The 16,910-nt window shown below is 39.0% G+C and overlaps 1 protein-coding gene across 9 annotated transcripts in view; it reads right to left on the bottom strand.

The window, feature by feature from the left end:
- Window positions 1-16,910, bottom strand: part of FHOD3 (formin homology 2 domain containing 3) — a 428,715-nt gene that overhangs the window by 387,276 nt on the left and 24,529 nt on the right. For all 9 annotated transcript variants that reach the window (XR_013773704.1, XM_079301479.1, XM_079301473.1 and 6 more), the window contains exon 2: window positions 2,324-2,430. Coding sequence is in view for 8 of the 9 variants with exons in the window: in XM_079301479.1 (XP_079157605.1) it covers window positions 2,324-2,430 (107 nt within the window). In the remaining variant the exon portion in view is untranslated. The remainder of the gene's footprint in view (window positions 1-2,323; window positions 2,431-16,910) is intronic.

Genomic DNA, 16,910 nt, shown 5'->3' with positions numbered 1-16,910 from the left:
AGTATTTTTTCCCTGGATGAACAGGAACTTTTGGCAAAGAAGATGCTGAAAAAAGCCAGATTACAGGACATTCTGGTCACTTTGAACAGAGTTCACAAAGCTAAGGTTCTAAAATTTTAAAAATGCCATGAATATCCAACTACTGAAGCCTTCACTCAGTTCAGCAAGCTTCAGTGACCCCGATGAGCACAGCAGCTTTGGCATGGCAGAAAGGCAGGTCCTGAGGTAGCCTAATCTCAGAAAATTAAAAGCTTTGAAGATTAAGAGCAGGACCTTGAAATGACCCAGACAGAAAAAGAGAGAGACTAAATGGTCTCTGCGGCCAGTCCCTCCCAGACAGCAGGCTGCTGTTAAGCTCCCAAGGTCTGCAGCCAGAAGCTCCAGCTCAGGAGCACTCCAGCTCACTGTTTTTGGTCTAAGAACTGCAAGGGCCAAAAATGGAGTTTAATTTGCTAGAAATACAGGACAGAGGAAGACATTACTGACTGCATTTGCTACCCTATGTCTAAAATATTACATTTTTCTGAACAATTTCCATAAGCTGCATTTACTGTGAAGTAACAATGTTAAGTCCTACAGAGAAGCTTATCCCACATACTTCTAAAGCTCTGGTGCTTCTTGTTTGTCTTTTCTTCCCTCACAAAACATGGACAAAAATGAAATGCAGAAATCCATCTAAAGCCTCACCAGTACAAAACTTCAATCAGCAGTTCCATGTTTTTTTGTTTTGGATTTTTTCCCCCTCAGGATAGCCACCACTAAGAAAATACAATTAAAACTGTATTTCAGGAAAAATTCATATAGTTGATATTACATGCACAAAAGAAGCATAAAAATAAAACAAGGTGGACAGTAGCTTCCTATTTCAAGAGGAAAGTCTGGCAGGAAAAGGACCAAATGGTCCCTCATTTGTCAGATTGCTTCGCAGTGACAAATTGCTACTGTGGGGCGTTAAAACTAATGAAGTTAAAATTACCAGAATTATCACAGAAACACCAATGGAAGAAAAAAAAAAATATAACAAATTCAAAATGCATTGCTACCAAAAAAAAAAAACAAAAACACACCAACAAAAAAAAACCCAAAACCAAACCTTTATATTACTTGCTTTCAACTCATTATTAAGTTTGTTGGAAATATGAACTTGCTGTTCTTTGCAGGGATTTTTATCACGTATGCACAAAACTGAACACAGTATCAGTTTCTACACTCAACACTCCTTTTGCATAGGAAATGAGGCTCAGCTCAGCTTGTATTGGCTACTCTGTCTATCCATTAACTTTATTCTAACTGGTTTCTAACAACAGTTTTTATCTTGTAGTGGTTATAACACATGCCCAAAACTGGTATGTGTGAATAAAATGTACACAAATGTACACATGTGAATATCTGGAAAATATTATTGAAAATCCTTCTCTACATAAAATAATCTTCAGAGGCACCATTCAAATTTATAAGGCATATTCAAAGGCATGACAGCTATCAAAAAATGCAGAAGGGCCATATGCATAAGGGCTGCATCTCCCGCTGTTAACAAACTCTGACCAATTCAAAATTCAGTTAAACACATCCATAAAATAATCACAACTATCCAGTCCAATATAGTAACCAGAAAGACAAAAGTAGATCTAGACTTCCTATTCATTTTACATCTTAAGTAAGATAATCACCTAAAAGGACCAGAAGAGAAATTTTTTTCAAAAAAGCACATCTCTTATTTGCATTTACACAAATACACATTGATGCTAACTTTTGCTTTCACTTCAGTTCCCAAAGAAATTACTATGGAAAGCTGTGTCACAGCAATTCACGTGTGCCAGCAATAGCTAAATATGAAAAACAAAAACCAAGCGAGGAGAATACTCAAAAAAAAAAAAATACACCACCATCCCTCAGAATTGCTCAATCAATTCCAGGAGTAAAAAAAGAAATCAATTACAGATCTTTTATTCAAAAATATAAATGGAGGGTTTAGCTACCAAAGCAAAATAAATTGAGTTTATAACTTCAGGAATACCTCTACATGACTACTATCATAAGAAAGATCTCAGTTCTCCAAACAACCCATCCCCATTTATCAAGTTTCAAAGAACCACAAAATCTTATTGGAGTAATAATTCATAATCATAGATTTCTTTACAGTCATATTTTTGAGAAACTGTAGGAGTGAACATAGAGAGAGAAGTCAAACTTCTTAATCATATAAAGGGGCAGACATACAGGCATACAAGGAAAAGACTTATCTTTTCTGCTCTTATTTTGACCTGAACATATGAAGTTTACCACATGGTTATTTTTAAAAATTTAGTACACCTTTACTTACCCAGCATCCTCCTGGAAGCCTTCTAATTCATCTCTTTGCTCTGCTAGGGTGGATTCTAGATCCAGATAGGTACCATTATGAGACAATTGTAGGGTGCAGTCATCAAGCTGTAGAAAAAAAAAATCCAACCATTAGATTAAAGCAGCCCAACATACCTCACATTGCCTTCCCATTTTCCAGGTCCCCAGACAAAATCTTCATAAAGCAAACAATAGGTTGGGAGCAGGTCAGAAAAAGTTTTTAGCAATTTACAAAATCCCAAACCCATGTTCTCTAGACCATTCTTGCTCACAACAATATCAACTCAACTAACAAACACACTGAAATTTATTAGAACGTACAGAAGAAGATTAGAGGGCTTTAGCACAATGTCTTTAAAATGTAATACAGAAAGAGACAATTTCAATGTCTATCTAGGGTATAAATTACCATTCTCAGTTCTTACAATACAGTTGTAAGAGTTTCTGAGCCTCTGGATGAAGATAGAAGGAAGAAAGAGCTGTTTTGTGAGCCACTGAATGGCCCCTAAAAGGACAGATATAGACAAGGGCCAGCCTAAAATGTGGCAGCCAAAAGTTGGGGCCCTGCAGTGAGGGTAAGTACAGTAAACTAAGTCGCAGCTTTTCTGGCATTCTGCTTTTAGGGCCAAGCACTAATCAGTCACAGAGGGTGCAGGAACATTCCTAGGCACTGGGTGGAGGGAGAACTGGAAACCTGTGCCAGCTTCCTGCAAAGGTACTGAGGTAATCAAAGATCAGACCTGAAAGCAGAATTCTACCCACGATGATGCTTTAAGAGGAAGAGAGGAAGAAATTAATAAATTGGTTTTATTTCTTTTCTGTCTTCCCTCATTTTCAAGTTTTCCATTAATTGTTCCAGCTGTTGTTAAAAAGAGCCAGGTTTGATCAAAGTTAGAAAATAAATTTTCTGGGGTTTTAATTGCAGGGTGCTCATCACAAAAGAAGATGTAGGATGAATCATCCCAAAACTCTGGCTAATTAATTGACCAAGAATACAAAATTATTACTGATTGAGAGGGAAAACTAAAGAAGCTGGCAGAAGAGCTAGAAAGGAACATGAGCTCCTCTCTCACCATGACATAACTCAGTGTCAAATAACAAATAATGAGGAAAAAGCCTTCCCAGGGCAGAGCAAGAGAACTAGATGACATTTACCACAGGGCAAGTGAATGTACAGGGTTGTCCTCTCTCACCACTAGGGAGGTGAGTGACAATATGCTCAGAGCCCAGCCCAGAAGCATAAAAATGGACATAAGTGAGTCCAGCTGGGATTGGGACCTTCATGTGCAGCACTGCACTGGGAGTCCTTTTTGCAATTGCTTCCAAGCTCACAAATATCCTAAGCTCCAGATATGTTGTGCTACAAGACACAAAATCCAATCTGACAGTCAGACAAAACAGAGAACCACTAATGTTGGAGAAGGCCCCTAAGATCATCAAGTCCCACTGTTAACACAGCACCACCATGTTAACCACCAAAGCATATTCCCTCCATGCCACATCCACGTGTCTTTTCAGCACTGCAGGGATGGCAATTCTGCTACTTCCCTGCAGAGCCTATTCCAACACCTGGCCACTCTTTCAGTGAAGAAATTGCTTTCCAATATCCAAACCTTTGCAGATGCAACTTCAGGCCATTTCCTCTTGCCACAGAATCACTGAATGCTTTGGGTTGAAAGGGACCTTAAACATCCCCTACTTCAAATCCCCTATGTCACAGTTTTCCTGCTGCACAATGGGTTCTCCTGTTTGCTGCCTATGCTGAATGCAATGCACCACTTCATTTGGAGATCAATTCCACTGCCTTTTCAGGAGAAGAAGCTCCAATTCCTGCATGAGCATTCCCAGGTGCTTCCATAGTTTCTAGCATATCAACAGCCCTTACTGCTACATGGATCCCTACCACTAACAAGACAGCAGACCAAAGGAGCTCATTAGCACACTGTCTCTCAAACAGTGTCATGCTGCCTCCAGGTCTGTCTTCAGTGACGGTGACTTTATTCCCTCACCCCCTTCAAATCTTGTTTAAACCTCATTCACTGAATGAGACCTGCTAACTCCTGTGAAAAGACCCTTTCCCCTTTTGAGATACACATACCCTGTCTCCTGCCAGCAGGCCCAGTGTCATGATTAGAGAACCCCAAACGAAGATGTTTCATTCCTCTGGATGTAACAGAAACAAACTGACAGGTTCTTTGCATGCCTCCATCTACCAAAAGGCAACCATGGCAATAGTGGTGTAACCATACATCCCTGCTGCAAAGGCCACTTTGAGAAGAATTAAATATTTAACACCATAATTAAGCCCATCTTCTGCCACAAGTGGCAGCCAATGACTCTGAAGAGATAAGCAGGGGTCTGAAACAGCCAGTGACTCAAGGAAAGGAAATGTACCACCCTTAATTATTCACATGGCTTTTTCTTTCTGCTCTTTTCAATACTTAGAAAGAAAATCAATTAAAAATCTATCCTTGATGAATTACCTCTTTTAATTTCCCATCAAATTTTGATTCTCAGTACCTGTTCAGGAAAAGTGTAAGAGGTAACCACTCATCTTATCTGGCAGTCAATACCTAAACTTAGTCACTCAGTTTCCTGCCACCAATTTATATACAAGAAAGAAAGACAAATAGTGTATTCTGGATTAGCCGTGTTGGAAATACTGTAGAAAATCAATTACAATTAGTGATAGAGTGCAACTTCTGCAATTTGAAAGAAAAGTTCAACCTCTGGAGAAAGGGTAGAGAGAGGAGCTAAGTTTTATTTCAGCCTTGTTCCTTTGTTTGTTTTTTTTTTTTTTGCTTTTCTTTTTTGGAGTTTTCCCTGATGAAAGAGTAAGCCATTAAATAATGTGACATTTATTCTGATTCCTAGGGATTAAAGAAAGCAAAGAACCTGCAAGGGCAACCCCTCTGATATTAAAAATTCTATAGTATTGCTACTCTGTCTCTCTCCAGTTACAAAGGATATTAGTAATCTATGCTAATTCAAGGACACTCTTCAGAGAAGAAAGACAAAATACTACTCTGGGAAACTTTTTCCAAGTAGTTCAGGGTATGTAATGAAATGCTAATTTATTCAAAGTAATGCCAAAAGGCAAACTACTAATTAGATAAATGTTGTGCTGTCTCTATGGAGATTAGGAGATTTGCCCACAATTTCCATTTATACTGCATAATTAGAGAAAAGAAGTTGTGCTTTACTAATATCTTGTGACTTTAGCATATAAAAAGCACATTGGAACAGGAAGTCCTTCACGGTCAAAATAAATAAGAACAGCACATTGTACCTATGTTCACCTCATTTTCATAGTTTCAGCTGAACATGGTATTTATTCATACTTTAAGGCACTGTACATTGCATGCTGTATTTGCTAATAGGTGTTATGATAATGGGAGAAATGGCAATATCTCTTATTTCCATTACTTAATGCTGAGTCTTGCCAAAAGGTTGGGGTTTATTTATTCTCTTTCATGTGTACACACAAAGATGGAAGCGATCAAAATAACACTTCAAAAGTTAAAGTGTTAAGGAAATGAATGCTTAAGATCTTCCTTACATAAGATCACTTTGCTACTCTGCCTCCAGCTTCACTTGTACACATATATTACAGGCAGAGGACAAAAAGAGAAGCCACACCATGAATTATTTTTAATTAGTAAATTGCCTGCATTTTTCAACACAAAGGATGGCTGATGTTCTCTCATTAGTGCTTATTAGCAACAACTCAGGATGTTGGTCCCTCCCCTCTGCTCAACGTTAATCCCAAGTTTATCCGTTGTACATCACTTCACCTGTCTCTGGAGACTGTCACAAATAGCCCCATCTAGTTCATTCATTACATGCTTCTCCCACTGATCATAATTCACACTGAAATCCTTATTAAAAAACATCTTCTCTTGGGAAAATCAAAAGACAGAATTCATACAAACAATCTTTTAAAGAATATTTAACTGAACTGTTTTACATCATGAATGATGCTTCTATTCAGCTTTTTTTGAAATTATTTTATTTAACCTTTTTCTTTAGAATTTTCTTGAACTGTTCAGTATTCCTGACTAGTCTCAAAATTCTGATTTGCATTTTATTATTAAACTGCATAATTCATTTATACTACTGCCAAAAGGTGACACTCTCCATGACCTTTTCAAAATCTTACAAAACCGTTTGTTCTAAAAGTCTCTAACCCATCCCTTCAAATGGTTAATCACTTTTTGCATCACACTTTACCAAGTGATTATTGCCAAGAGTAAATAAGTATTGCCAAGAAAAACCAAAAGGTTGACAGAAGTAATTTAAACAGGACTCATCCTGTAAGGTTTTCCATACTTTCCTATAATCACATTAAAAGAACACTACCAGTATTGTGGAACCATAAACAGAAATAAGCACCATCAAATGGGACAAAAGCAATGCTACTTCTCACAGTCAAACACAGGGTTACTGCATCATAAGTCTTCTGCAAGATTTCAAGGTTTTTGATTTTAGTACAAGCATTAAATGGCATAATAAAGCCATAAAAAAAAAAAAAACAAAACTATGAGTTCATTTCAATTACATTCTCATCTTAGCAAAAGAACAGTTTATTTGGAAAACTTCCATTGTATAGTTTTGAATCCCAATGAAAATTTTTGAAATCTCTTGTGTCTACAAAGAGTGGGACTACATACGAGTGAGTAGTCTCATTCACAAAAGTGAAGAGGCACTTGTAACAGTCAACAAAATAAGTGCTTTAGTCAGAATCAATAGCTGTGGATAGTCAAACCTGTCCACTGGGTTCACAGGAAGCAAAGAAATTAAGACTGTCCTTATGCAGGTCTTCCTCATTAAAAATGTAACTGATGTGCTAATTATCATCTTCAGTTTCACACTGAAATGGTAAGATCTGTACTCTGTCATGACAAGATCAGTATTAAAAAACAGTAGTTGCTTAGGTGTTTATTCACCGATTTATAGTTGTCATTTTGGACATGAGGAGAACCTGGAAAAGGCTTCTCAAGCAGCACTGACCTCACTAGCTACTCACTGATTTTCCATTACTGACCAGAAACATAGAAATAGTGAGACAACCAGATGGTTGTGTACAACAGCCTGAAATGCAAGTAGAGGTACTAAATTAAATCCCTCTTTCTGTAGTAAAAGTTCTAGAAGAAGAACAGAGAGGCGCTTGAACTCTTTCAGAATGTAGCTGGTGTCCACACAGTGCTAACTGATCCATGGCATCCACACTATAGTACCTGTGCTGCAACCAAAACAGGCGCAAAAGGAAAACCATGAAAGCACCATGCACACAAACCTAAATACCACCATCCAAACAATACCATGGATATGGAATATGTATACCCATATATATGGATATAAATTATACATGCATTTTAGATATTGTCCCTGCAGTTTTAAAAAAGGTAACAATTGCCTTAATTTGACAGACACATCCAGACATATCCAAAACAGCTGAAGAGAAAGTACATAAAAAGATCATAAGATTGCAAACAATATTTAGATTTTTATATATTTATACCTATACTGATCAAAGTTTCACTTAGAGAAATTGAGCACTACAAAAGCAAACATTTGATTAAAAACTTAATATATGAGAACATTTTAAAGCAAAGCTTCCTACTCCATCTTTTTCCATCTTCCCCCCTACAGAGTGATATAGTGCTACACAAAAGGATAGGGTACTCTGGCTTAAATGATTACCAAGAACAAGCATAACAAGGTCAGAGCTGAAGAGCTTGATCCTGGTCCTGATTTAAGGGTCACCCCCACCCCACCAGCACATGGAGAGCCTCAGCAGCAGCACACACATTTGCAAAGTGAACACACACTTTGGAGAAAGCTCCATACAGGTTGGAGAAAGCTAAGCAACCCACTCATGCAAGTGTTCCTTATAGGTTACCAGTAAATCAAGAACATAGAGCAGAAGCTCAGTTTGTCATCTTCTGTTTCAAGTAACCATATCTGGCTAGTCCCATCCTGTGGGGCCAAAATAGCTCATATTACAAGACCAACAAGCTCAAGAAGACTCAAAATAGACCAATAGTAGTACACCAGTGATGATTTTTTTTTCTTCATTTCAAGCACTGACTCACAGAAAGAGGTAACACCCATTTTTCTTCATAAGGAAGTCCTTATTGCCATGCAATGGGAAAGCTCTTTTTTTTTTTTTTTTTTTCAATTTCACAGTTTAAGTACATCACCAAAAGGAGCAAAGAACCTCAGAGGAAACAAGCAGCAAGAAAAAGTGTTCATCAGCCTGCTAGCTGGTGCTGCTAAAGGACTGCTTTCAGAACCTAGTTGAAGTAACAAATAACAGTAAATAAACAAAAAAGTTCATTCAATCATTGTTTTCATCAACTGCCTTTAGCTTCTTACAATCCAAGAGAAATACCAGGACACCAAGCACGAGGAGTGTGAGAAGAGAAGAACAGAGCAATTCCCATGTCCACACACAGACTGAGGACTGCCCTGTGCTCCTCCTCACACACCCTTGTGAGGCTCCACGCACACACCAGTCTCCTCACTCAAGAAGCCCACTGGGCACATAATTCAATGCAAAGCCAATACATTTTACTGTGCCAAAAGAAACTCCCACAAATCTGTTTTCTCTTCCCAAAGAAGGTTTTGATGCACGAGTATGCATCCAAAGTGGATGTTCCTTGGGTTTAATGTCTCTGTGTCATGGCAGCAATAGGTTGGCAGATGCACCCTCCGGTCTTTTCAAAAAGGCACAGCAGATCCATATGCCATTTTCCTCCTCTCTGTTTATTCAAAGACCACAGAGTTGTACTTTTTCAACTATCATGAGAAATGCTCTTTTCTCACCTCAAACTCCCTGCCCTGAGAATCCATTCAGAAGGATGTATTCAGAATAAATCTCTCTAAATGGTGTGACAGTAGATTGGATGAGGTGATTCTCCACCTGTGCCTATCAGAGACCCCAGCTGGAATGCTAAATCCAGTTCTGTGGCACTCAACCTAAGAAAGATGTGAACCTATTGGAGGGTTCTAGAGGAAGGCCATGAAAATAGTCAGAGGGCTAGAGTACCTCTCCTGTGAAGACAGGCTGAGACAGCTGGAGTTGTTCAGCCTGGAGAAGGCTCCATGGAGACCTCATTGAGGTCTTAAAGAGCACTTATAAATAAAAGGCAAAGCAGCTTTTTTTATGGGTAGATAGTAAAAAGACATGGGGGAACAGATTTATACATGAGGAGTTAAATTAGATATTAGAAAGAAATTCTTTACTCAGCATCTTATGGTACTCAAACAAGTTTCCCAGAGAAGATGTAAATATGACATCAGTCAAAATGTTCAAAGCCTGATTGGATGGCCTTAAGCAGCCTAGTCTAGTGGGTGGCACTGCTACCTATGGCAAGGGGTTGGAACTAAATGATCTTTCAGATTCCTTCCAATCCAAACAAATCTATGATAATTGCGAACAAAGCGTTACCAAGTTGGAAGCCAAGTGTGTGCCAAGATATAGCCAAGTATCCTATTTAGATTACCTTCTATTTAAATAAAAGTAGGAATTGCATTTTATTGTGCAATACAGGACAAAGTGCCCTAGGCATGAGATGAGAGGAAGTGACTCTTGTTTACTGCTGATAGTACAAGTCACCCCAACCACTCCGCAATCACTCACTGGAACCACAGCCAGCTCTCACCAGATTTCCAGTAATTTGAGCTGACCCACTGGACAGATTACTTTGTTCATTTGGTTGTTTCCAAAATTACAGAGAAAGGGAGTGAGGAAGAGATTAGAGCAATCCACTATCAAACTGCGGAAATAAAAATCCCTCTTCAATTCTAGCCTTTGGCACAGCCTCTGAAAATTATCTTACTCAAATGTCTTAACTCATCTTTCATTTAAACATGATTGGGTTACAATTCTTCTTAGTGGTGGTGCACTCCTTATTCACCTACAGCATGCTCTGCAGAGTAGGGTTCATGAAAAGGAAAGTTTCTTTACGCTCAATTTTCCCTTTCTAAATCCAAAGCCTTGTTTGGCTTTACACATCACGAGTCTGACACATTCACACACTCGAGCTATGCAGTTCTTAAACACTCTCCCTTCTGGTTCAGCTGTTTTCAGCACAATGGGAATCCTGTTACCAGGGCCAACAAGTCTCAGTTTTCCCTTACCATTCATTCCCATATCCTCTCTTCTTTAATAAAGCAAATTACTCCTCAGGAAAAAGCAGAAAAAGTAGTTCCTCCTACTCACCAGCCCAAAAGTATTCCATATTTCTAAGCAAAGTACTGCAAACTGATTGGCAGAAATAAATATTTAATACTGTGTCATCCAAGGCTAAGCTTCACATGAGAATGATCACACTGTTTTCAGAATGCACTGTATTTTAATGCTTTTCAAATTTTAGTGCAGATAAGCAGACTCAGGTTTTCTGTACTCACATATAGCCAGTGGTCCTTTGGTGGCACTTCAAAATGTAACAGTTGCTGTCCTATTAGTTGTCACAGACTAATAAAAAAAACAAGAATGGAGTTGCATCCCACAGATCACAGCAAATCCAACAATTATTTATCTGGCTTCAGTTACAACCAACTGCTCTCTTGTCTCTCCCTTCTCACGTGAGTAGGTGCTACCTGGTCTGTTTCATGCCATCACCACTTGGGGCAATATGATGGAGAAAGAACAAAACACCTAGGCCAGGGCTGATGCCACACAACCCATCTTGGGTAAAAAGCCTGATATTCATGAGAGAAAAGGAAAGCAAGTAATCTGTAAGTAAGCCACGTGTTAGTGCCCAAAATTAACAGTGGATACCAAAAACTACTCTCATTTTAAAGTATGACAGCAACCCCACACACCTTCACTATCTTGATCTAAAAGCCCTGTGTGCCAAGTAGCTCCACTGCAATTACTTGAAATAAAGCTATACTCCTTCCCTCATACCTTTCTCCTTTTTGAAGCTAATTTTGTAACTCAAAGCACTTTCTAAAAAAAAAAAAAAAAAAAACAAAAACCTATCCCTTAAAATTCCGATTAAACCAATACTTCTGCGAGTCAGAGTTTTAAAAGCAAGGTCAGGCACAGGGGCTATACGGAAGGTCATTTTTGGGCATGTACAACAGTATTCCCGATTTTTTCAGCTCTTTAGGACTGATTAGCATACCTTGCAGGAGTAGTTACTAATGCTAATGGACATGTGATTTATTTTTAGCACAGTAATTGCCATTGTCAAAATACTTCATAAACTACATTGACTCTGCAGAGCTTATGTGCAGTCACACTGACCAAACCATGCCTCCACACAAGGATAACCCAAAGGTTTGCACAACTGGAGGTAGGGATACAGGAGCACAGTCACTTTAAAAGGAGCTGCTACTCTGATATGGCAATGGTGGTACTATGAACATAGCCTGCACTCCTAGTCTGAAACAGCAGCTTTTATCTCTGGTCTGGTAGACGCCACAAAATACTCCTGGGGTCAGGTAATACAGGGCATGAAGTGAAACATAAATGCCACATTAGATCCTCAAGAGCCACTGGAAAAATACACTGCCAATAAAAATATTCTGCTGAAATAACAAAGACATTGAAAACAAACACAGAAAGCTGTTATATTAATATTATGGGTTTGACTTAAGAATAACAAAAGGAAGTTCAGAGTTCAAAATTCTGAAACTGCTATTTCAGGAGTCTCAAATACAGACAACACCACAGCAAACATGTACTGAGTGGATGCCTACCTGGTGTTATTCTTGGGGAGCTTTGTCACTGATTCTCAGACCTTTTGCTTTGGGATTCCCTTTAACATAGCGATAACATAGGGAGCAACTTAGAATTTATTACCATATCTGCATCCAAGTGTGACACCAAGGCTTCCAACAGCAGCCACATGGGCATTGTTAGAAAGCATACAATTGCTCAAAATATCTATAACCATGGAACAAGATAACCAAATTAATTTAGTGTTATTGCAACATTTAGTATTAACTTTAAAAAGTTAACTGAAAAAAATCAAATATCATTACATTTCCACATTAAAAAAAAACCCTGAAAATAGCATATGGGATGGGGAACTAACACACCTAATTCTACCATCTGAAGATACTTAAATTTGAGATGACACACAAACCAAGCAGGCAAAGTTGAATTCTGACCAAAAAGCTCCATCTCTAACTCAAAAAAGCACGCTTTTCTCACAGTAAAGAAACCAAACCTATAGCATGAGAATAACCTAACCTCTGAATCCATTCAAACTTTTTGGCATCTAGATTTTTCAAATCCCTTTCCCCATCTGTGTTTAGCTTTTCCTAATTAAGATGACAGAGTTAGCTCTCCTCACCTTCACGATAAAAGACATCTTCAGCTGAACAAAGGAGAAAGGCTATAAAAACAGGATTCTTTATTTGAATGCATATACAGCTTTTTGGCCAATACACAGGGGATGCCTACAGTTGACAAGCTCTCATTAACATTTGGCTGGAATTACTGTGAAAGTATCCAAGGAAATGGAAATAATCTTAAAGAAGAAGATAGGTCAAGAAAAGTGAGAGGAGGAGGAGAGAAAGGATTAGGTTCAAGGAAGTTTATCATCTGAGGAATCTTTTGTTCTGAGTATGTGTATGAGAAGCACTGAGTTACAAATCTCAGAAACCATTCTTTTAAAGGTAAGTAGTCATCCAGGAAGGCAAAAATGATAACTACTTCATGACAATTCCATCTGTCAATGTATAAATTGCAGTCTTTTATTCTTAACACATAACCCTGAGAAAAAGTTTTCTAGTGATATCCTCCAAGATTATACCATTGCTATTCTAACTGCATTGGGGACACCACAGGTTGCTCACTATTCTATCACAAAACTAAATTACTGGAGTACTTCAGAACCACCCACACAATTTACAGGGACACAGGAGCACGTGTAGTAAGTGATTGCTCATCTTTGACTGTGGTGGCTTCATTGCCATAAGCAGCTGAACATTCACAAGAAAATCCATGAGTGCTTCTCTATGAAAAATCAAAACTAAGGAAAAATGAGAAACTAGGGACAAGATACAATGCCACTTGAAAACCTGAAGCAGGAAGATCCTGAGGGAGAAAAAGACAACTTCAGAGAAAGTGGAGTAGGGAATGGTCCTGGGACAACAGCAGTTCTAGTAAAATTCACAACCTTTGAGGGCCAAAAGAGATGGGGAGTTAATGACAGTTGAAGACTGAGACAGTAAAAGATGTAAGAAGCCCAGGATAAAGTGTCTTGTTATAATCAAACTCTGAGTCAGAAGCTTCTGATGAGGTGTCTGAAAACTAAACCCAACAATAACAACAAAAACTAAAAAAACTAGCACAAACCTGTAGGTTTAGATAGAAGAAAATACACTAAACATATTCACACAAAGGATTTGTGTGAAATACAAAAGAAAATAAAGTATGGCAGCACTATCAAAGAGAACATCATACATTTGTCAACAGAATAATTTTTCAGACACAGCCTGAACCTTGGAGGTTTAAATGAAAGATCTGCTCTGCTAACAATATTATAACGAGTACAGTCATCAACTCTTCCCGATACTTAGACTGCCTCTTAAAGGCTTTGTGGTTTCTAAGCCAAACATCAATTGGGCTGTCACTAAAAGAGCAAGATTAAAGTTTATGAGAATGAAACCAATATAAGAACATGGGGAAAATACATGTACCCTGCAGACTCTTCTTAATTTCAAGATTTTATAAAAGCACAAAGGATCTCAAGTCACATTTTCTACCCTTAAGCAGAATTTATTTGGCACATGTGCTGCCTTTTTTTTTTTTAATCAGTCATTTCTTCCTTGTTTGATTAGTTGCCAAGAAGTTTCAACCCTCAGCTTTAAAACAGTTGTCTGGACTAGAACAGGCAAACAAAAAAAATCCCTCTGAATGCATTAGGATAACATCTGAACAAAAAACACACTCTTCAATGCAGTAACAAGTAAAATAGTAAGTTTGTGGGGAAAGAATGAATGCAGCACTACCAGCCATATCTCAACAATACTCATTCCTTACTTACACTGTGATCACCTTGTTTCAAAGTTCATCAAGAAAATGAATAGAAACAAACATCTTTAATAATAAATGCCTAATCTATTTTCCTTTATAGTGGAGAGACTCTAAAAGATACAAGGGAGGACTAGCTGATGCCCAAAGAGGGAAAAAAAGCCTGGAACAGTTTGGGGAAATAGCAAGTGAGGATCATGGTACTCAAGAACACCAACAAAAAGTTAATTATGCTTTTAGCTGTGAAGAAAGGGAAAACTGTTTAAAAATGAACATTCAAAACCATGCATAATTGGCCAATAAAACTCATAATTAGAGCAAAGCTCAGAGATCAAATCTAGTTCAATACTTTTAGGAATAGCAAGGCTAACTTTCGGTACTTAAAAGTACTTAAAAGTTTCAAGACATCAGCCATCCAATATCTATTATTTAAATTTGTTTGTTAGGATGGTGTCACAGCAAAGTTGAGACAGATAGGGCTGGCAACACCATCAGCCCTTTCATTGGCCTAACTTACCAGACTTCCTTCACAAACTCTACACATTTTCATCTACAGTCTTTATTCTCATATAACTCTGAACTCTACACATTTTCCTCTTCAGACCTTACACTCATAAAACTCTGTCTCCTTTTTTTAATCAGCCTCTCTGTTAATTCTGTACAACTCTGACTCCTTATCTTATAGACCTCTCTGTTAATTCTGGCTCCATTCTCTTATTAGCAGCTTGTACTGATTCCTTTACCTATGAGCAGTTTCACACATCTTTAGTTCCTGCTTTCAATCTGCATAGCTGGCTGACCCCAAGCCATCCCTTTCTCAGCTGCTTGACCCTGGACTGTCCCTCATACAACACATGCTTACCTTATCTGGCCTTTACACAGCTGTATATCCCTTGGCTCCTCACAGCACAGCCAGCAGCCTTCTGACCTCTCTGCATCTCCAAGTGCCTCTAATCAATGGAAAGCTGGTCTACTTCTTTATATCCTGTAAACTGATTGGCTGGGCACGGATGGTTCTTCCTTGGTAATCAGTACAGCTGTAAGTTATCCGGGAAGATTCCCTCCTGCACTACCCCATCTCTCCACCGAATGTTACTCCATATAGGTTATAGACTCATAGGATGGTTTGCATTGAAAAGGACCTTAAGCATCAAGTAGTCGTGCCATAGGCAGGAACACCTTCCACTGCACAAGGCTGCCCAAATCCCCACCAAACCTGGCTTAAACACTTCCAGGGATAGCATATCCACAACTTCTCTGGGCAACCTATCTGATTGCCTCACTGACTTCATTGAAAAGAATTTCTTCCTAATATCCAATCTAAACTTACTCTCTTTCAGTTTAAAGCCATTCTTCCTTGTCCTATCACTACAGGACCTTGGAGAAAGTCCCTGTCCAGGTCTCTTGCACTCCATACAGGTACTGGAACATGCTATAGTGAATCCCTGCAGGCCTCTCTTACCCTGCCTGAACAACCCCAACTCTCATAGCCTGTCTGCTAAGGAGAGGTGTTCCAGCTCTCTAAGCACCTTTGTGGCCCTCCTTTGGACTGTCTCCAACACATCTGTGTCTTTCTTATGCTTGGGGGCCCAGAGCTGGATGCAGTACTCTAGACAGGGTTTCACGGGAGCAGGGTCCCTCTGGATGGCATCCCTTCCCTCCCCATGACACAGCTGGGTATCATCCACGAGCTTGCTGTGGGTGCACTCAATCCCACTGTCCATGACACAAACAAAGATGTTGAACAGTGATGGTGCCATTACTGACACTTGAGGTACACCACTCATCACTGGTCTGCACTTGGGCACCGAACTGCAACTCTTTGCAAAGACTGCAACTCTTTGAGCAAGACCACCCCACCAATTTCTGATCCACTCAGTGGCCTGTCCATCAAATCCATGTCTCTCCAGTTTAGAGAAAAGACTTTGTATGTGACTTGTTGAATGCTTTGCACAAGTATGGGTAGTTGACATCAATTGCTCTTCCCTCACCCATCAACACTAGAACCCCATTGCATAAGGTTACCAAATTTGTCAGGCATGATTTGTGCTTAGTGAAGGCATGTAGGCTGTCATCAATGCCCTCATGATTTTCCATGTGCCTCTGCTTAATTTCCAGGAGGATGTGCTCCATGATCTCTCTGGGCACCACTCTGAGAGTGACAGATATGTAGTTCCCTGGGTTGTTTCCCCTTTTTCAAACAGTGAACCTTCATCAGAACACCACAGCTTCTCAGATACAATGGACAGCTGTTCAGCAACATCATTGCCAGTTTCATCAGGACTCGTGAATGTATCTCATCATGTCCATGGATTTGGGAACTTTCTGGTTCTTTAGATGGTCTCAAACCTGATCTCCTACAATAGGCAGCTCTTTCTTCTCTCATACCTGCCTTCTGTATCCTGCGTGGCATGGCTGGAGCACTTGCCATTAAAGACCAAGGTAAAAATGTAATTGAGTATCTCAGTCTTTTTCATATCTTGGTTCTCCAGGTCTCTTGTTTCCTTCTGTAGAAGGCCAATATTTTCCCCAGTCTTCCTTTCAAAACTGATGTGCCTGCCGAAGCTTT

Source organism: Erithacus rubecula (assembly GCF_903797595.1).
Source record: "Erithacus rubecula genome assembly, chromosome: 3".
NCBI lineage: Eukaryota > Metazoa > Chordata > Aves > Passeriformes > Muscicapidae > Erithacus > Erithacus rubecula.
This window is presented reverse-complemented; position numbering and strand designations above follow the sequence as displayed.